At 45.3% G+C, this 23,210-nt stretch overlaps 1 protein-coding gene across 3 annotated transcripts in view; it reads left to right on the top strand.

The window, feature by feature from the left end:
* Positions 1–23,210, top strand: part of KCNU1 (potassium calcium-activated channel subfamily U member 1) — a 212,969-nt gene that overhangs the window by 95,175 nt on the left and 94,584 nt on the right. For all 3 annotated transcript variants that reach the window (XM_083184484.1, XM_083184483.1, XM_083184485.1), the window contains one exon: positions 7,242–7,296. In XM_083184484.1, the coding sequence (XP_083040610.1) occupies positions 7,242–7,296 (55 nt within the window). The remainder of the gene's footprint in view (positions 1–7,241; positions 7,297–23,210) is intronic.

The following is a 23,210-nucleotide window of genomic DNA, read 5'->3' as shown; positions in this document are numbered from 1 at the left end:
TGCATTAAGACGAAATAAGATGAATTTACAGCAAAAGAAGCACCCAACGTTAGCAGAACTGGCCAGGAGCGGCATGGCCTATTGTGGCAAGATGTATGAGGAAACATCTGTATCCAAGCAGAGGCAGAGGTCACAGTGTTAGCAGCAGTGCGAGTGCTGTCTGTGGGTGGGTTGGTTTTGCAATAGTGTTCGGCATATGTGTAATGGGCATTATGTGTGTCGTGTATAAGGGCATTAATAATGTGCAACATATGTGTAATGGGTATTATGTGTGTCATGTGTAGAAGGGCATTAATAATGTGTAAGGGGCATTATGTGTGTCATTATGTGTATGAAGGGCATTAATAAAGGTTGGTATAATGTGTAAGGGGCATTATGGTTATAAGGACATTAATAATGTGTGTCGTGTAAGGGGCATAACTGTGTGGTATTATCAGGGGTGCCGAGAGAAAGGGGTAGGGGGTACAAATTACCCAGGGCAAAGTATGACAGAAGGGCCCAGTGGGGGCCTCAGGCCACCTCCCCTTAAGTGACAGCAGCAGCTGCAGCTCTTCTCCTCTGCCCAGCTCACACTGCTTTGTGCTGGGTTGCAGTGCGGCCATGGAGGTGCTTAAAATACAATATTTTATTGGATTGGGGGTACTGTTGTGTGGCCATGCCCCTTCCCAGCAAGAACACACCCCTGTTTGGGCTGCACACCAAATGTGTGCACTGTTTCTATCTAAAATATTGCGGGTAGGAGCACCAAAATGATGACTGCTATGATGAGGGTTGATGGTGCTGGGAAAGGGGAGCGGGGTCAGAGGCGGAGCTAGTGGCGGTGCTAGGGGGCACCAGCTATAATCTTGCCTAGGGCGTCATTTGGGCTAGGGCCGGCTCTGCATGACGACACTCCTGCAGTAAAAACAAAAAGTGGCATTCCTATGGATACGCGGGCAGACCGATGTGTGCTGGGGGCGGGCGGCTAACATCACAGCACTTCAGCCACCCGCTCTGTCTTAGTCCCGTCTCCGTCAGTTTTCACTGACTTTTATTTATTTGCAGAGGCAGGAGAAATCATTCAATGGACGTCGACCATCGAATGATTTCTCCTGCAGCGGATACATTCGAGGGGATGTGTCATCATTACACATCCCCTTGCATGTTAATGCGGGGATTCAGCGGCCGAGGGGGCTGGTTTTCCGCGGGGCGGCAGCTTACCGAGCTGAGCTAATCAGAATTACCCCCTGTATCTCTAACATACAGGGCGATATGTACTAAGTCTTGATGTGATAGCCAATCAGGATGAGAATGATCGCTACAGTACTTTAGACCATATTTGCCTACCCTCCCGGAATGACCCGGATGGTCCCGCAAATCGGGTCCCCATCCCAGCCCCCCTTGGAAGGTGTGCAAGTCTGCCACCTCACCGTCGCAGCCCCCGCTCCCCCCATTCCCTGTGTATAAAATCCAGAATTTTAGGGGGCAGGGCTAAAATGACGTGAATACTCTACTCGACTCTCCAAGCTGTCAGGGTACACCTCTGATCAGGGTTGCCGACAGGGGGGTGCCATGGGTACTACTCTCCCAGGCCCTGGCCTCTGTAAGGGCCCGGGCAGCTCATTTTGCCCACCGCAACCCCCCCCCCCCTCGACTGCCTCTGCTTTGCTACCTGCTTCTCCAATGCAGGACACTGGCAGGCAATTAAAATGCTGCACTGGCTTTTGAGCCAATCAGAGCTTGTGTACCATTAGCCAATCAGAGCAGCTCCCGGTACACAAGCTCTCATTGGCTCATCAGGCGATTCCTGTCCACTTTTAATATGGCTATATACTCTAGCATGTAAACAAGTATATACGGGTCACCAGACATCCACACAACAGAGGAGCGAGTGGTCATTCTGCTACCTGTGACAAGTGATGGCCTACTGTTCCCTTATGCATATGTGACTTATCCACTTTCATGACTATGAAAGTCCAATTTATTGTATGCCCGCTGTACAGTGCTGTGGACCACTTTTGGCACCCCATAAGGAAAGCAGAATAATAATACCAGCAAGGTACAAACCACGTATTTACAATTTTGCAACCAAAAAATAACAGTTTTAATATAATACACAGGAAGACAAAGATGGTAATGTCATGGTACATCAGCAGATTTAAAAAAAGGCAGTAAACCCCAGATTGGTTTTGTTTTGTTAATGATCTTTCTTTTTCGTCTGGACCAAGAACTGCAAGGTTACCTGATTGCATTGTAATACTCCTATTCTAGCAGTAGAGGGTGTCCAAGTTCCACTAAAACCACACATACACATTTAATTTTTTTACACCTTGGTATTTAAAATCATCTATGTTCTATAGCTAGTGAAGCAACAGTACACCAATGTGAAATCTGTTATTGAAAGTTATATCTCATACATGTTAGATCGATACCTGAGAGGATATTTAATAGAAAGAGATTTGGAAAGAAATCTTTAAAATCAAACTGGTTTTGCAGTGTAAATGATTGCCGCTTTATAAAAAAACTGGATACATTTTACCAAATCTCTCACTTTCTGAATCTCTCATTCTATTAAAGTGCACCCCATATATGCTGCTTGTACGGGATACGGTCATTTGGTCTACAACATGATGGTCGACAAGCATTGGGTCGACACCATTAGGTCGACATGGGTGAATTTCGACATGGTCTAGGTTGACAGGTCATTAGGTCGACACAAGCATTATGTCGACATGGTCTAGGTTGACAGTCAAAAGGTCGACATGGGGTTTTTGACAGTTTTTTTTCAGCTGACATGTGCCAAACAGGTGGTATTTCATGCCCTACCATCCACTAGGGCGTGGTGGGAGAATAAAATAGTGCCCGAAGCATGGCAAGTGCAGTGGTGCATTTTAACCTGTGTCCATGTCGACTGTGTCAACATTCGGGTAAATAAACAGTGAAAAACTCCATGTTGACCTTTTCATTGTCGACCTAGACCATGTCGACCTAATGCCCTGTTAACCTAGACCTATGTCGACCCAATGCTTGTCGACCAGCTTCTTGTAGACCAAATGATCCCATTCCGCTTGTACATTTAGGGCCTGATTCTAGTTGAATCGGTACCAGACGTGTTCGCAGGGGTGGCCGATGTTGAAACACTACGCATGCGCATATTCGCTTATACACATTAACCTGGATAAAGCTGATCAGAGAAGATAGAAATAAATTAATATAAATGCATCAATTAATATATGGGTACAGTAACCAAAATGTGTGGATGTCAGTGAGCATTGTTAGTTCTGTTATCAACAAGTGTAAACTGTATATTACCACACAGTCACTGTCAAGGGAGAGTGGTCCCTTATAACGTAGTGCAAACAGGGAGACCTGTGAGGGAAGCCACACAGAGGGCAGCAATCACATTGAAGGCGTTAATGAGATGCACAAGTCAATCACATTGAGCATTGCACAGCGCTGACCTGGATGGGAGAGGGGACAGAAGAAGCCATTAATCAAATGATAATACAAACACATGTAAACAACAGAAAGAAAGGGTCACCGCGCTGGTTATGAGGAGGAATTAACACACAAAATACATGGGATCGATTCAAAATGATTTATTATAGATTAAAGACAGGGATTTAGGGATAAACTATGAAATCATAGATATAAACAATTTAGCAGTCATTTACAATGATCGTTCATATGCAGCAGTAAAAATCCGGTTCCTAGAGGTGTCCTCTGAGTAGGACGCTATAGAACAATGCCTTCCAGATATTAAACACTTGCTAGATGTACAGTACATTAGGTTTTCGCATTTTGTTGGCTCAAACTGAGCAATAGATGTCCTTGGAGTGGAGAATACATTTTCTGGTAGCTTAGTGGCTGGTGTTTCACAGTAGGTCCTGAGGTCTGGTTCTGGTCCTGAAGTGGCGCTGCTGGAGTTCAAGGTCTTGGGGATTCAGTACAATGGAATCAGGGCTACAATCCAAGAAGAGACTGCTGTTGAACAGCTGACATGTTTTGCCAGATTCAACCAGCTTTTTCAGACTAGTGTTAGGCCTGGCACAAACCTAACACTAGTCACAACAAGAAAAGACAATACCTACGGTACAGTCCTACAAGCCAACTTTGTCAGAGCCTTTCCTGAAGAGTCGCGGAGGGAGCAGCCAGCTAAGTCCGTTTGACAAACTCTGTCGTAGACTAAGAGAGTCCCCTATATTAGCAAGTCTCCCGGAGTGTTGGCAAGGATGCCTGTAGTCAGTATGGTGTTCTTAGTATTGTATTAAAAGGTAAATTCATGGCTGACAAACAATATGGAAGTCAAAATTCAATACTGTAGGTCAACACCATATGCACAACATATTGCAAGAGAACCTGTGTCACCTACTAAACATTTTGCAGTAAAAATAGGATTTAATTCACAATGCCAAGTTACTGTACCATTGGGGAATATGAGGAACAAAAAGGTGAACGACAAAACCATAATTTCAGTTTGAAATTAGAAACTTTGCCCCTGTTCGGAAAGTGAGATGACACCATTTCCTGGCAATCTGAGAAACCTCTGGTCGAAGTAAAAGTCCCAAAAATACAGTGTCTCTGCCCACTTCAACCAACTGTAATTCCCCACTGCTTGGACACATCTATGAACTGCTCATCCTGCCCACTGCACCTGGCTGTGTTTTGTTGGTCAACTTCATTCTGTTGTGTGGCTTATCCTAGAGCAAGTGTAGGCAACTGGCGGACCACCTCCGGACCGCAAAGGGCAGAAATGCGGACCGGCGAGATGTGGCCATTACATCTCTCCTGGCCCCATTTGCCTCCTGAAGCCTCTTCTGGCTTCAGCGGTCTCAGTAATACATTGCGCGGGTGCGCCGGTGATGTCTCCGCGCACTGCAAGGGCTGAGAATCTCTGGCAGTCTGCCGGGAACACAAGCAGCAGAGGCAGGAACGGTGGTGGTGCAGAGAATATAGCGGCGGTGGTAGCAGGCAGAACACAGTGGTGGCTGCAGTAGGCAGAATACAGCTGTGGCAGCAGTGGGCAGAATACTGCTGTGTAAGTTTAAAATGTTTGGCTTTTTCTTCCCCTTATAACATGGTTGCTGCTTGCTGAGGAGGGGGATGGATGGATGGAGCTTTGTGGCCCCCAAGGAAAAAACATAACTTTTTTTGTGGTGATAGTCCTGAGGGGCACAGGGAATGAGGTTTTATGTGGCAGTTTGGTTTTTGTCATAGCATAGTATACTTTGGGAGGTGTCAGCTCTATGCATGGTGGCAGCGCCACAGCAACAAAGCAAAGGGACCCATATGTATGTAGTGCACCCTACATGACTCAACTGGATACTTTTGAGGGCAGGATGAGCTTCCATAAAACTATTTATGCAGTGGAAATCCTTTTAGTCACAGTTTTTTACTTTTATATGTCTTATTTCCATGTATTATCGCACATTCAATGTTCGATTTAGTATACCCAACATGGGTGCCTCATTTTGTAATCTATTATATAGAATGTACAATATATAATATAGGTCTTCTGGTGTTACAAGGCTCTTGCCAGGGTTGTACTGGCCCACATGGGTACAGGGGAAACCATTGGTGGGCCCCACCTTCTGAATTATACATTACAAGTTAAAAAGTCCATCAAAATGATGTCTCCAGCAATGTATGTTCACTTTGAGCTGTGACAGTTTTTAGCCCACACACTCTACACATACCTCCCAACTGTCACGCTTACCGCGGGAACGTCCCGATATTCGGGGACGTTCCCGCGTCCCGCCCGAGGCCGCCATTGTCCCGCGGTGAGGGGGGACAGTTGGGAGCCCCCCCAGCTTGCCGAGAATAGACGCTGTGCACATGCGCACAGCGTCTATTCAGCGCCGACGAGCGGCGAAAACGGGGGCGTGGCCGGAGTTCGCGGCACCCTGCGAGGCCACGCCCCCTTTTCGGGAGCGCGCGCGACTTCGACGCGCAAATGTCCCGACCTCCCAACTTCAAAAGTTGGGAGGTATGTCTACACCCCACCCCAGTCTCTATCTTCTCCTACCTCCAATCTCTGTTTTCACAGCTCCCTCTCTCCATATTCAGAAAGTTTGAAACAGACCAGTGTATCTGCAAAAATTGCTTTTACCTTCTGCTAAGACATCTTTTAGCACACAAAGGAGTAAAATGGTCAGTGGCGGTTCTTCACCTCATAGGGATGAGTAGTAGTAGTAGTAGTAGTACGTTTATTTATAGGGCGCCGCAAAGTGTCCGCAGCGCCGTACATAGCAAACAAAAAAAATGACGAGGTAACGTACAGGGTGTGTTGAAAAATACAGTATAAATGGGGGTATAGCTGGTAGAACTAAAATCAGCATCAGTTCAGAAGTAGGTGTCAAAATTGTCAAGGAGACTAAAGATGAAGTAGAGGAAGGGAAGAACAGGACAGGAGCACAGGTGAGGTAAAGAGGTAGGGTGAGTACGTGAGGAAGGAGGGCCCTACTCATAAGAGTTAACATACTAAAAATAGGTGGGTGGACGAACGAAAAACAATAGGATAAGTAGGAACGGAGGGGAACGGAGGCAGGATAAGAGGATCAAAAGAGGTTAGGAGGAGGGATAGGCTAGTCGAAAAAAGTGGGTTTTGAGGGAGCGCTTGAAGGAGGTAAGGGGGTAGTAGTTAATGTTTTATATATAGATACATATGTTCTACTGAGGTGTATTTATCTGGTGCATTATCATGCATGCAGTAATTTATTTAAATTATATATATTTATCAAGGAGCTGGCCGCACAACTCAGAATGGGTCCTTACCACGGCATTATCTTAGTGGGCCCTTAAGGACCCGTATGAAACTAGCTCTTGCCAATTATTTTTATCTCCTCTATTACAGTATGGGCCACATCCATCAAACTTCAAAAAGTGATAAAGTAGAGATTGATTAACAAACCAGCCAATACCTGTCATTTTTAAAACCCAGCATGTAACATGACAGTTAGGAGCTGATTGACTGGCTGTTGATCACTCTCCATTTTATCACTTTTTGAAGTTTGATACATCTGGCCTAAAGTCATCTATTCCATACAATAGAGACACACGTTGTTATAGGATTAAAATTGCTAATGTTGATGATGATAATAATAAAAAATATTTCGTTCATTGGCTGTCCGCATGAATATATATATATATATATATATATATATATATATATAAAGGGCTCTTATTTGAATGTGTTGGGATTATTTTTATTTTTAATCTATTATGTGGAAATCCTAATCATATCCATTTCTTTTGTGTGTCAGATCATTACTTGGTGATGTCCAGATCATTGGGCGTTCTCCCCACTTCAGATTACAGGTGAGAAAATAATTACGTGTTTAATGTGTTAGATGAAGAAACGATTTGTTAAAGGATAAAAAATATATTCTTTATTACGTAGCGTTTGGTTTACTAACTTGGCAAGTTTAGCGTTACAGACACATTGTTTCTGCTCTGGTATTTTGTTACCTTTTGAGCTTTTCCTCTATTACCTGGTAAACGTTGAGGTACAGACATGTTTTCTGTGCTCCCATTTTTCTCACTGAGTAAACTTGGCCTAAATGAAAATTGATGGTAAAGCTGTTTTATGGAGGGAATGCAACACGGGTAAGGGTGGCATTGCAGGGTTCTTTTTAGATGACACTAGAAGTTGTATCATATATGAAGCTTTGGGGGAATTTCTGAAAGCTTGGAGAGAGATAAAGTAGCAACCACTCTATCTCTCTCCAGGATTTGATATACTGTATATTCCCCATTATTCTGGATCTTTTTGTTTCTTCAATCACCGCCTGAAGGGGGCATGTGTTCATTAGCTGAACGGGGGGGGGGGGGGCTGATTCAGACCTGATCACACAGCTGCGGATGTGCAGTGGCCAGCATTCAGGTAGACGCCACCCTGCTAAACTGAAATCCTGCCTTGCGCATTAATGTGGACACTGTGCAAATTGGGGTGTTCTGTGTGCAAATTGATGTTTACAGTAACGGAGGACTTGGCACCCGTGCAAATAGTCCAAATTCCATCGTAAGCCACACACCATCTAATGATTTGTTACATAGGGCACAAGTCATTGCAGGTGCCACGTAGCCAGAGACTTACTCGGTGCATGCAATGAAAACGGGCATATCCGGCCTGGAACTAATGTCACAACCCCTCCCCCAAGCCGACTTGGCACGCCTACATTTTCCCCGACACTCCCAGCTTTTCCTAGGCATGCCTAGTTTTTTTTTTACGGCGCACATGCATTTTTCTTAACAAAGTGAGTGACAGGAAGTAGGAGGCAGCATTAACGGCCAGCAAACAGTAAAAGTTGCAGGAGTTAATCGCTGCTGGGCGTCACACATGTGCATAGCAGCCTATACGCATGTGCAGTTCATCGATAATGGGCCAACGTGCAAATTAATGTCGGTATTATCCCTGTGTCCAAACACAGATGTATAGCGATTGTGTAAGTTACATGTTTAACCATTGCCCGGGATGAGTTCGTTTTGGCAGCTGTGGCCCAGAATCTGAGTAATGTTAAATATTCCCATTAAGGCATTCCAAATCACCACAGATGGTCACAATACGGAATGTTACTTTTTAAGGTTTTTCCTACGGTTTTAATAGACAGGCCACAGAGAGACAGGAGTGCAGAGTTCTCCATTCGCATCTGAAGGTGCTTTACGTTCATCACCGTAGGTAGGAGGAAAGCAGAGCCACAATGTACAGTAGGTGGGGAGTCATAACAACCATTGTAAACGCCAGTATTATAATTACTTAGTATTCAATTGCACAGGTACTCCGGCAGCTATTTACCACTTAGGGAGAGATTTATTAAACCACTTAGGGAGAGATAAAGTGGAGAAAGATAAAAGATCCCATGAGCTCTTTAATGGTAATTGTGGCCATTTCTCAAAGAAAAGAATAAGATTAGAGACAAATATTTGCGACAGCTGAGTATCCAAATGCAGGTGAAATGCATTAGCCACCAATAATTGTGGTCTGTTATATTAGCAGCATATAGTGTATAACAGGCAGCAGAGATTGTATCGCATAGTGAATAGCCAATAGGGATACAAAACAGTACTGTGGCTCGCCATGCTTTGGGCACAGTGCCTCGCTGAGCTTGACAAACAATTATATTCCCACTCTATGCCTTGGATAGTAAGTCGGTCTACACCAAAAAAAGAGAGAATTGTCCACAGAGGTGGCCCTAGGCATAGGCAAACTAGGCAAATGCCTATATTCTGTGTTCATGGAAATCACTGTAACATAGCATTGCGCATGCAGGTACAGCCGCAGTCGCACACAGAATATAGGCATGTCGCATATCATTTTAATCATCGGAAGCTCCTTGTGTGTGCTGGTCATAACAATGCAAATAAGATGAATTTTCATCAAAAAAGGCACCAAACGTTAGCAGAACTGGCCAGGAGCTGCATGGCCTATTGAGGCAAGATGTATGAGGAAACATCTGTATCCAAGCAGAGGCAGAGGTCACAGTGTTAGCGGCTGTGCGAGTGCTGTCTGCGGGTGGGTTGGTTGTGCAATAGTGTTTGGCATATGTGTAAGGGGCATTATGTGTGTCCTGTATAAATGCATTATTATTGTGCAACATATGTGTAACAAGCATTATGTGTGTCATGTGTATAAGGGCGTTCATAATTTGCAACATATGTGTAATGGGCATTATGTGTGTCGTGTATAAGGGCATTAATAATGTGTAACATGTGTAAGGAGCATTATGTTTGTCATTTTGTGTATGAAGGGCATTAATAAAGGTTGGCATAATGTGTAAGGGGCATTATGTTTTTAAGGACATTTATAATGTGTGTCATGTGTAAGGGGCATTACTGTGTGGTATTATCAGGGGTGCCGAGAGAAAGGGGTAGGGGGTACAAATTACCCAGGCCAAAGTCTGATGGAAGGTCCCAGTGGGGGCCCCGGGCCCCCTCACATTAAGTGACAGCAACAGCAACAGCTGCAGCTCTTCTCCTCTGCCCAGCACACGCTGCTTTGTGCTGGGTTGCAGTATGGCCATGGAGGTGCTTAAAATACTATATTTTCTCAGGATTTTTTTCTAAGGGTATAATGCGAATAATGAGAGGAGTAAGGTAAAGTGGTACTACTGAGTGATGTAACGTGAATAAGGGACACCATCGCATGATATACTGTAATGTGAATAAAGTTGCACTACTGTGTGGCATAATTTAAGTTGGGGGCACTATTGTGTGGCCATGCCTCTTCCCAGCAAGAACACACCCCTGTTTAGGCTGCGCACCGAATGTGTGCACTGTTTCTATTTAAAATATTGCGGGTAGGAGCACCAAAATGATGACTGCTATGATGAGGGTTCATGGTGCTGGGAAAGGGGAGCAGGGTCAGAGGCGGAACTAGTGGTGGTGCTAGGGGGCACCAGCCAAAATCTTGCCTAGGGCTGGCTCTGCATGTCCATGTCGACCTTAAGGTTCTGTCTAACGTCTGTCAATGCCGACCTATGGTATAGCAACCATTTCCAGGTGTCGATCTAGTCACTGTCATCCTAGACATTGTTGACCCAAGAGCCGCATACCATAACAAAAGCCATAATCCAGGGATGGGGAACCTTCAGCCCTCTAGCTGTTGTTGAACTACACATCCCAGCATGCCCTGCAACAGTTGTTGGCCCATCCCTGCCATAAGCTATCATACCTAACAAAAGACCAGCATATCCTATCCAGAAAGCACTTCATTCTGACAGTCTGACTTCTCTTTTGAGTTCATTTATAGAGGCCCATTTGTTAATTAGCAGGTTTTAGAGTTGTTAATTAGAATACTTATTGCTATTTATGGCAATAAGAATTTCTGTGTCACCCAGATGTATTGAAACCTCACAAGCAGGGAGACCATGTGCAAAATGATCAATGATGACTTTAATATGTGGTAGGTCATTGGGGGTCCTGCAGTACAAAGTATTGTCAAATTTCACATGATTGCCATCAGAAACAGAGGACGCCCTGAATATATCCAGGGGATGCTTTCATTTTGTGGAACAAGATTTCTTTAATAAATACAGTATGCCCTTAGACCAAGGCCGCCTACTTTTAAAGTGTTCTTTCCAGGAGAACACCGGAGAGTCTATCAGCAGCACTTTTGGAGGCAGGGCCTGATCTAGATGTGTCTAGGAGAAGGGGGGGGGGCTAACAGGGCACGGTTTGCATATATAGCCCCATCCCTCCCTCGAAAAGCCTTAATACTGCCGCCGGGGAGATGGGGGGGGGGGGGGGGGTCTGGCAGTGTCCGGGAGGGTTGCCCACCTTTCCAGGGGGGGTAGGCAACCCTGCCTTAGACTGACATATGCTTGCTGTTGAACTAATGTGTAGTCTGAGGTTAGGTGATTTGTACATTAATAACTGGTCTGGCAATGTTCACATCTTTTGCAACCACACCAGACAGTGTGTTCTCATCTGGTCGCAAATACACATAGTTGGCCACAAATGTGCGGAATTACATGTATTTATAGGCAGGTAACAAGTAAACTGTGGCAGTACACAAGGGCCCCTAGTGCAATATACACAGCCACTTTACATGCCCACAGAATATCAGTGCACCCACTAAAAAATGTAAATGTTAGAAATATTCAATTCAAAAGCAAACCGACTTAAATAAAGGTTTTTATTGCATTAGTCAAAGTTCATCTAGAAATGTTCTTTCCTGCTGAAGTGCAAATAGAATGTTCAAAATGTGTCCCATGACAATGGCTGAACAAAGCCTTATCTAGTGCCTAAAAAACCAAGCATTTGGTGAGAACATTTTTATCCCTTTTGTTACATTTAAATAATAATAACTTCTAGCAAGTTTAAAAAAGTAAGGGGAGTTACTCAGACCTGATCGCATGGACACGAATATGCATGGCTGCCGATAATCAATATATTGTGCATACGTATGGCCCATAGTATGCATGCGCGATGCCGTCCTGCGATGAAAGCCTGCTACTTTTTGTGAGCGCTGGCTGTTCGCAAGGTGATTGACAGGAAGTGGGCGTCTGGGGGTGGTAACCAGCCGATTCATTGAAGTGCCAAGACCAGTGTGACAGAAAAGATGCTGGGAGTGACTGGGAAAACGCTTTAGGGGAGGGTGTGTGATGTTTATTAACAGGCCGGATAGGCCTGTTTTCATCGCAGCCCCCGAGTACGTCTCTGGCTACTCTGAGCCTGCGATGACTGGCGCACAGTGGACAAATCATTCGATGGTGAGCCTGTTACCAAGGGTTTTGAAAATGTTCCCACCGCTTCTAATAAATAGTCCACAGAATGTTCCCGATACAATTCTATCATGTTTTGGTGCAAATATGTCCACTTTCTGGTAAACGGGTTGGAGATATCATGAAAGAGCGGTTCCACTGTAGGATACAGTTGATGACCCTGATTTGAATCGATTTATATGTTGCTAATGTATTTTACATTGTGTATGAGACTAGACGCATTTCGCCAGTTCCTGTTCAGCACTTTGCAATTACAAATGTAGACAAACTGCAAATCACTCAGTTAGAATCAATAATTGTATTTAATAAAGGTCAATTTCTATGAGCTTTTTAATTTGTTTGTAAATGCAGGAATGATCATAAATAAAAGGAACTGAATAATATCAGCTATAAGAGAACAAGACACACAAGGGAGGCTCTGCATGACTCCTCTAGGTGTTACGTTTCACAGATATTTATACAAGGACAACTTTAATTATTGCTAATTATAAGGTGTATGTACAGTAATTAAGCATTGAAGTGGAACATTATTCATTACATTTTGATAATATTGTTTTATGTTACTAGGTGAAATTATGATATAATTACACAGTGCATTAATCAGCTGTAGTACTTTTACATGGCATGAAAGCAGTTCTCTGGCTTATTATCTTCCCAGACCGCTATAGCCTGTATTAGGTCATCCTCTACGACATGGGTCTTCAAACTGTGGCCCTCCAGATGTTGTGAAACTACATGTTCCAACATGCATTACCACATTTTTTCCTATAAGAGAATGACAAAACTGTCCGGGCATGCTGGGACATGTAGTTCCACAACATCTGGAGGGCCACAGTTTGAAGACCCATGCTCTACGAGATGTAGTTGGCAACCCAGCTCTTGGCATGCCGGCAGTCAAGATAACATTCGGCACCGGTCTCTTTACTGGTGAAAAGACCGGTGCCGAAATCACAAAAATGCTTACAATGCAGACACCAGAATCCCAAATGTCGGCATCCCAAATGTAAGTAGCCGGTGAATGTTAGGCTGCGGAGGTGGGGGGAGTTAATTTTAGGCACTAGGGGTTGGGTTAGTGCTTAATCCTCCTCCCACAGCCTAATCCTAAGGGGAATTGGATAGGGTTAGGCATTAAATGGAGATGATTGGGGTTTTGCTGTGGGGAGTGGCAGTTAGGGGTAGGCTGCAGCTTGGGAAAGTTAGGGTTAGAGAAGTAGGGGGGAAGATTTATTATACCTACTCATCGGATGTTAGGACCATTGTCATGCCGCTGTCAGTCTTCTTATTTCTATCATTTCGATGGTGACCTTAGGAAAATTTCAGATGCCCAGATGGGAGGTGCGGTGGTAATGTGAATTGAATCATCAGTGCCCCTCACTGTGCATCATTTTTATAGTAGCGGAGCGGGCCATATTGTCACTATCCTCCATTACATTTCCTAATTGGTGGGAAGACATATCCACATGGTTATTCATCTAACCTCAGCTACAGTATGTAATATGCCTAGAGAAAGCTTTGAATGGGCTGCAGGTGTGTCCACATACATCTATCCACCATTCGATACAAGTCGCATTACACATAATGGATAGGCGCCATATGACTGTAGCACAAGGCTTCTTATTTGTGACTTTTCCCATTAAGGTGCATATTCGCGGCCACGCCCCCTTTTCGCTCCCCAGCAGGCGGGACATTGAATCCCGCCTGCGTGTTCTCGGTCGAGCTGACCGAGAACGGGACTGGGTCACGGCGGTCGAGCAAGCTCGACTGCCGTGACCCTGACATTGAATACCCCCTTAATCTCATACAGGCCCATCCCTGCAATGTGTAAGAAGCGTTGTGATGGAGACCTTGCGGTGCTACTGCACTTATGTGTTGGGTTGGTGTAAGGCTTATTCGCATCCTAGGCAAAACTTAAATCTGCTGCACCCCCCCCCCCCCCCCCCACACACACACACACACCTAACCCCGCACTGCCGCCAATACCCACATTCCAGTCCCTCAGGTGAAAGTGTGAAGGTATGCACAAAAGAAGAAAAAGAGAGAATGAGTTCTGTGCGCCTAGGCCAGGCATGTCCAAACTGTGGCCCTCCAGCTGTTGTGAAACTACACATCCCAGCATGCCTTGCCATAGTTTAAGCATTCCTTAATGCAGTGGCGTAACTATAAATTATGCTCCCCCAAGCCAAAATATTTTTAGGCGCCCCCCCCAAAATGCCCCATACACATTACCTCTCTGTGGCTACCCATGTCCTTTGAAAAAGACTGGCCGGGCCGGAAGCTTCCTGTGGGGCCGGGCCGGAAGCTTCCCGCCCCACAGCCCCCCTATATTACATTATACACAGCCCTCCCCGTATTACATAATACACAGGCCACCCCGTATTACATAATACACAGCCCACCCCGTATTACATAATACACAGCCCACCCCGTATTACATAATACACAGCCCACCCCGTATTACATAATACACAGCCCACCCCGTATTACATAATACACAGCCCACCCCGTATTACATTATACACAGCCCACCCCGTATTACATTATACACAGCCCACCCCGTATTACATTATACACAGCCCACCCCGTATTACATTATACACAGCCCACCCCGTATTACATTATACACAGCCCACCCCGTATTACATTATACACAGGCCACCCCGTATTACATTATACACAGGCCACCCCGTATTACATAATACACAGGCCACCCCGTATTACATAATACACAGGCCACCCCGTATTACATAATACACAGGCCACCCCGTATTACATAATACACAGGCCACCCCGTATTACATTATACACAGCCCACCCCGTATTACATTATACACAGCCCACCCCGTATTACATTATACACAGGCCACCCCGTATTACATTATACACAGGCCACCCCGTATTACATTATACACAGGCCACCCCGTATTACATAATACACAGCCCACCCCGTATTACATTATACACAGGCCACCCCGTATTACATAATACACAGCCCACCCCGTATTGCATTATACACAGCCCACCCTGTATTACATTATACACAGCCCACCCCATATTGCATTATACACAGCCCACCCCATATTGCATTATACACAGCCCACCCCATATTGCATTATACACAACCCACCCCATATTACATTATACACAGCACCCCTATATTACATTATACACAGCCCACCCCATATTACATTATACACAGCCCACCCCATATTACATTATACACAGCCCACCCTATATTACATTATACACAGCCCCCATATTGCATTATACACAGCCCACCCTATATTACATTATACACATCTCCCCCCCCCCATATTACATTATACACAGCCCATTCCACATGATAAACAGCCCCCAAACACACTAAAGTACAGATTCCCATCATATTACAGACCCCACTCCCCCAGTACACACACAGCACCACAGTAATAAAAGTACCGCATTACAGTAGATAAAACACAGCCCCCTCACTCCCCCACTATACAACACTCACCTGGCTTGCCCATTCCTTGGAGGTGCAGGGAGATAGCAGTGTGGTGAGTGTTTGGGACCAGCATCAGGGCGGCAGCAGCAGCAGGTTACAGGAGCACTGTGCAGGGAGCCCAGCAGTATGGCAGGTGGGGCCAGCATCAGGGCAGCCGGAGAGCAGGGCTGAGCAGGAGCAGGGAGAGCAGGGCTGAGCAGGGAGCAGGGCTGAGCAGGAGCAGAGAGAGCAGGGCTGAGGCCTGCTGCACGGAGCCCATCAGTGTGGTGGGCGGGGCCAGCATCAGGAAGCCCTGACTGAGTGACGGCTCTCCTGCTCCTCAAGCTGCACGGACTTCATCTCACAGCGCGGTGTGTATAATTATCATGAGCAGGCCCCCTCCGGACTGAGGACTGCTCGGCTTCACTGTCTGGCCTCTCCGTGCGGGAGCAGGCGCCCACGCAGCCCCCGCTCCCCCAAGCAGTGGCGGGGGCTGCCTTACACAAGATACGCCACTGCCTTAATGGCAAAACTGTGGAAAGGCATGATGGGACATCTGGAGGGCCATAGTTTGGACATGTCTGGCCCAGGACATGCCTGGCTTAGGCAGCCTATGATGGGTACATCCACAGGGGTGGCCCTGAACCCCTAAACAAAGTAACAACACAAGATAAAAGTGGGATGTTCCCTCCACCAGCGCACTTAAAAGGATCAGCAGGAACAATCCTCTTCTCCAGATTTTTAATGGATAATTTGGGGTACATATAACCATACGTTCCTCCTTTTGAAATAACGTATCCTCTTCTCCAAATTTGACTGTTTAATAGATAAGGAATCCTCAGATCTCCCCAGCATTCAACTGATTCCCAATGAACTCCCGAGAGACATACAAAAAAGAGAAAGGGGGCATATGGTGCAATACCACCTTTATTTACACAACAAAATTTAATAAATGAAATCCCATACAAGAAGTGGCTAATTACCGAATGAGATGGAGAACATGAAACAAATCAGTTCTCATAAGCGCATGGAAACAAAAGATGATGGTCCGGAATCGGTCATCTAATGTAGGCTACACCAGCAAAAAGTCCAGATCTAACAAAGTATGCACCAAGTCCTCCAAACGCGTTTTCAGTCACAACTGTGACCTGTTTCAAGGAGAGTCCCACTCTCCATTAGATTAGATGACGGATTCCGTCGGGTGGGGGCGGCTGCTGATGGAGGTGATGGGCGCAAGGTCACAAAGATGGAAACTGCACAAATTGGTTGCCCAGCAAGCACAGATCTAATAATTAAAAAAAACATGTACACTGCCAAGCCAAAGTCTGTGAGAATGTGTGGTCCTGCTACTCACCTTTCTGTGATACTATAGTCTAGAAGATGTCTAAGCAATCTTGCTGCCTCTGCTGTTGACCTGTCACAGCAGCAGCCTTGTTCTTCTTTCTTTCACTTGCAGTCGCAGCACTGTACTCAGTCTCCAGAGTTAGTACATCTCAGCTGCCACAGATGGCAGTGCTGAACTCAGGCAAATGCAAATGCATTGTAATGAAAAACGAAACAGAAAGGGAAACTTTTTGGGATCGGCGACTCACTCACTCTTTTATGGGATCTGTCCAAAATATCCGCTTCGTTCGGGAACGACCCATCTCTACTCCAAACGTACTACTCACTGGCTTCCCTCTCCCTTCAGAATACAATTCAAGCTCCTCACATTCCATTACAAAGCTATCACCCGTTCCTCTCCCACCTACATATGACCTTATCTTGCTTTACACTCCACCCCTCCCCCACCCACCCAATCTCTTGACTCCAAACCAGCAGGGTTCTTCCACCCATTCCCACTTCCAAGATTTGGCCCGTTGCCCTCCTTATCTGGAATTCTCTACCCCTCCCTGTCAGAGGCTCCACCTCCTCTACAAAACTTATAAATGGGCTCTTTAGACTCTGTTACTTCATCTCTCATCCTAACCTTCTGTTTATGACCCTCCCCTTTAGAATGTAGGCACCCAATAGCAGGGCCCTCGCTCCTCATGTGCAGATATATATACAGTATATATCTCTGCCACCCCAAAAATTGCTTCAGTGTCATGTCCCCTGATGCAACTCTTTAGTTGCCATATACTTATCCTAAATTGTTTTGTAATGCAATTCGTTATTTGCTCATTTATGTATTGTTATTGTTGACCTTTCATGTGAAGTGGCCACTGCCAGAAAGGGTTACTTTGCAGTCCAGACAGGGCCTGATTAAAGGTACCAGGTGCCCTAGCCTAATACACTTGTAGCTCCCCTGGTATTGCTGCTAAATACACATGTATGGGAGCTCAGGGACTCACCATTCCTACTGCCCATACGCATGTAACAAAGTTTATACAACTGGCATGTAGGGTCTAATGCTTGTGGCATTTGAAGAAGGCTTTGGCTTAAGGCTGACCAGCTGGTGCTGTAGCACCATGTACATATAGTAAAGTAGTGGTTCCATCAGTAAGTTACATTGGCGCAGCCATCTGGCAGTTACCTTAAGAAATTAACCCTGTACAGTGCATTGGGACGGGTGAGAACAAGCATGGAATTAATTAGGCCATCATTTTATTACTTGACTGTCACCTGTAAACCCCCACCCCCAGTCCTGGTGCCCTAGGTTGCATCCTTATTAGCCTATTGGCTAATCAGGCACTGAGGTCACTCCGTGTCACATTTACAAGATCCTTAATATTTGAGGGCAACATTCTCGACATTGGCAGGTACCCCGTGAAAATGGGAATTTGGGGGAATATCTCTCAAATCTATTTTTTTTTTAAATAGTTCCCTAAGGGAGGGATCTCTATCTGCTGTGGTCTCTCCAAATCCCACTCCGTTAGACCCCGATGATGCCGTAGGCACGGGGGAAAGGAAACTGAGGGATAGCGTATCACTCTGCTTCCAGCTCTTCTCTGGTATTTGCTGTTATCAGGGCAAACGCACCATGGCATACCCAGTTTATTACTCGCATACATGGATCGCCATATGTAGCCTGCTCCCATTTGTGCCCTATAGCCATTACACCGTTCACCAAGCAGTTCATTTAACCACCATCATTGGTCAAGATCGCATAAATGACTTCCTTTTGGAGCACGTTTTTTCCTAGCTCTGTATGATTTCCATGCCACAAGGTCACAGAGTCACGTTTAGTGCAGATGTGAAAAATGGCTTTGTAATATAAATCCGGTCCACCCGCACCACTAGGACTATACACCACAGTAAATATTGAAAGAGATCTTTTTGAACACACTGTAAACACACTGCCTTAATGCTGACTTAATTTGACTGGAAATGTCACTGGATTTATAACACTTTATTTTACTGGCATCATTTTGCGACGATGATGGGTGTGGGGGGGGCTGTAGGTGGAAAAGGAAGCGGATTCTGCTGAAATATCATTATTAAAAAGGCATGCTGAAAAGTCAAGTAGGCCAGAGGGAGGTATTTAATGAAAGTGAGGTGCTGCATTCTGCAATGATGCCGTGGGGAGCCCGATCTTCTTATTTATTTGGCTTGTGCACTTAGCAGTCGTTAGCAATGCATCTGTTAGACTTCCACTTCATAAATAGCTTCTTTTTTTTTTTTTTGCTGGGAGACACAGAAAGGAAAAAGGAAATGCAAAATCTAAAGCTTACAAGGAGTAAACAGCGCCTATCTGAGACAATGAATGTGCTTTCTATCCCTTATGCATCAGCCTACAGTAGGTTTGGTTCCCAACGTACGGTGTGACTGCTTTAAGACCATACTGCGCTGGGACGACATGTGATCCTTTATACAATGCCATACTAGCCTTTACTGTCTTATGCCCTGCTCCATGATAACTATAAGCAGTATACAGTATAGTCACCAGTGGCGGCTCTTACCCTTGTGGAGGAGGGGGGCTGCCAAAATGCGGGCCCCCCTCCACTGCCTCCGGTGCTGCTAAGCTCCCCGCTGCTCCCAGTCCTAGCCGCCGGTCCACTACATGGGGCCAGCGCATGCGCAGTAACCTTATACATACTGCACATGTGCTGGCACAAGCCTCCATAGGCTGCCTTTGCAGCAGCCCTGGAGGCTTAATCAGGTTCCCGAGTCCGGCACTGTGCAAATCCCTTTTTGGGGCTGCCCCGCATTTGTGCACAGAGGCATCCCGGAGGGAGGAAACAACTCCCAATGGGGACTGCCTTGAGTGACTGGCAGGTCAGACTTCCAATAGGAAGTCACTGTCACTCACATTGAAGCCAGAGCAGTCTCACAGACTGCATCTGGCTTCACTTAGGCAGAGAACAGTGGCGGATTTTACCTAGGGGGGGGGGGTTGGGGCTTGCAGCCCATAGGTAAAAACCGCCACTGATTGTGGTAACTATGTGTTCCTGCATGGTGGCTGTTGACTGCTTCTGTATACTGCTGTGTGTTCCGTAACTGATAGTTTGACTGACAGTGTCTAGGTTGACCACTATTGGTCGCTTGACAATAGGTTGACTCAAGAAAAAGGTCAACACAAGCAAAATGTTGACATGTCAATGGATGACACAGGACAAAAGGTTGACACAAGTTTTTCTTGATTTTTTTGTTTAAACCAACTTACTTCACGATCCAAGTGGCCACAGAAGGACTGAGCACTAGAGCACTCAGACCCTACTGCGCATGTGCAAATCTCAATAACAATGGCACATAGGCCATTTTTCTGGTGATTCCCATATTGCTACTGCTGGCATTGTGCAGTCTGAAGGTCGATGATTGACTGATGATGCATCTTCATACACAAGAGGCAGATCTGACATGACCCTAGTGGGCATCTCAATACAAATCCTTGTGGCATCGATATTTGCAGGTTTTTGCCATACGGGATAAAGTTACGACATTCATGAACGTCTCCGAATCAGGCCCATAGACTAGCCTCTGAACGGTTACTCATGTGAGTAATGCTGCATCTTGTATGTTCTCCCACATCCAACCTTGCAATAGACTTTAATTTGTGATGGAAAGTTTCTTTATAAGTAGCACTTGAAAATGTTGCAAAGAACTAATGTGGATAAGAATTGTAAAGGGACGTCCCTTTATTAGTTTGTATTTCAATTCTTTATTATTTCTTTTATGCGTTTGCCATAAATCTGGTGGATTTTATGAAAATACAGTACACAGATTTCTTTAGCTCTTACCTCAAACGCTGTGCACGTTTTTATTTGCACACGTTAATGACTGTGTGTTGACAAGATGGCTCAAAGAAATTCACTGGAATTTCTGTGGCCTAGTTGAAGCAGGAGTAACCCATAACTTAAACATCAATCTGGCTTATTCCTCAGGACTCCTATCCCCACACTGAGAATAACCCATGACTTTGCCAGGTGCATGCAACTAAAAAATATAGATTGCTAGACTGAAATTGGACCATAAACATAAGCTGAGGTCATTTTGGCCACACGTTATTTTGGAAGGGGAAATTAAAATGGAAAAAGCTTGACACTGTAATATTAGGTATGTGATAATTCCAAACCTGGTTTTATGCAATTGGCAATAGTTTTACTAAGAAGAATTTGTTTTATAACATATAATGGTGTAAGTAGCCTAGAAGCAGCTGTGAAAAATATCCTTACCTTTTGTCCTTTATTCTAACTAGCAATCAAATATAATAATACCCAGTGCACAGCTGCCTACCCTCCTGCATTCTGAAAGAGAATCCCTGAAATAGCAGCAATCTCCCTCTCTCCCTCATTAGTCTAGCAATCTTCCTCATATCACCTGGCCTACATTACACCGTCACATTTTTTTGGGAAAAATAAATAAGAGACAGATACATTTATATTGAATCATCCGCACCATTTCCCAGCACGTTACCAAGTATAGTAGCTCTTACTAACTGCTTTGGGGCTCATCTACATTTGTATAGAAGTAATTTCACAAGATTCCTCTCAGATGTAGCAGTACACACCCACGCTTCTAGGTGCCACGCTCACAATCTCTTTTCACAAGCTCTCCATATATGGAACTAGACACGCCCTGTGGGTAGAGCATGACATGCCCCCTCAATAGGACGTTGTGCAAAATTCTACTACCAACTATAATTTCCCTGAAACTAGTTTCCAAAAGTAGGCAAGTATGACCAAGTGGCATATCTATAATTCATGTAGAGTGTGCATTGCACATGGGCCCCTGCATCCATAGGGGCCCACACACCCTGCACCCATGTTCTTTAACATTTACCTTCTCAGAGTCCACATGATTTGTATGGCAGTTCAGCACATCTTCCCAGTGATATCACATGTGCAGTAGAAAAAGCACTGGAAATCTAGCCACTGCGCCATTTTCTTTGAGACCGGTGCATACGCATTAGACTGCTGCACAGGGTCTACTCACTTGCACCACCAGCTACACAAGAAGGGGCCCACATAGAGGCTGTACATCCTCACACTGCAAGACCTATTTTACTCATACAGTAGCTTCCACTGCATGCTGGACCACCCTCCTGGTACCGATGAAAGGCTTCCAAACATCGGGTGGTGCACTCAAATCCCCCTGCCCCCCACCACCACCAGAAAGTTGGAAAGCTGCTTTTTCAGCCATGTATTGCGGGGAGTTGGCGCCATTATGATGCATTTCTGTTGCCACACCTCCAAACCGCCCACCACACTCCCTCGCAAAGTAGGTACGCATGGCACACTGTGAAATCAGTGTCAACTGACTTGTGGATATTTAATATATCTACAGTATAAGTCCTTCAGGATATTCTTAGTACCAGGAAAAGTCATGAAAAAACCCTGACAGAAACCTTGGGTATGGGTGAAAACCGGACCAGGACAAAACCCCCAGACCGCCGGACCAGACATCAAACTCTGCATTTTGGAGCTTGTAGCCTCCGGTCCGGGGGGTGTCCTGTTCGGGGGTGTCCTGTCCAAGGGGGGGGGGCTGCCTGTCACACCTGTCACCAGGGAGAGGAGCAGGGGGAGAATAAAGCCTCCCTGCATGGTCCGGGCATGTAGCAAAAACCGGACGGTCCGGATCACACAGGGAGGCTGTAATCTCCCCTTCCCCAGGGACCCCCCTGGACAAGACACCCCCCGGACCGGACCCTACAAGCTCCGGACTGCAGATTGTGATGTCCTGTCCGGCGATCCGGAGTGTAGTCCGGTCTGGTTTTTACATAGTCCCCACACCTTTGTGTAATTGTATTACTAGACAGAAGTAGTAGATACCATGCACAGCCAACCAGCCAATGACAAGCAGAATGTTGTAACTGTTTAGTGAATCTTGAAGTAAAAAAAAAAAGAGAAGAAGTTTCCTCAGAAGTCGTGTGCGGCTGCTACTGGTCTTTCTCTGCATTAAGAAATAAAACAAAAAGATGATTTGTATTTCTGGCCCAATTTCAATGTATACACAGTAGCATTATGTAAAGCTCCTATCTAAACACACATAAAATGGGAAACAAAGGGGGTGCTTCATCCTCAATATAGCACTGTCCTCACATGAATGTACATATCATCACTGAAATTATAATATCTTATTACAATCCACAAGCTGTGTGTTTGGGAAGATGGAAAGGTCAGCGTGTTTTA

This window comes from Crinia signifera, chromosome 4 (genome assembly GCF_055691185.1).
Source record: "Crinia signifera chromosome 4, ASM5569118v1, whole genome shotgun sequence".
Taxonomy (NCBI): domain Eukaryota; kingdom Metazoa; phylum Chordata; class Amphibia; order Anura; family Myobatrachidae; genus Crinia; species Crinia signifera.
The sequence above is the reverse complement of the archived record's forward strand: the minus strand, read 5'-3'. Positions and strand labels throughout refer to the sequence as shown.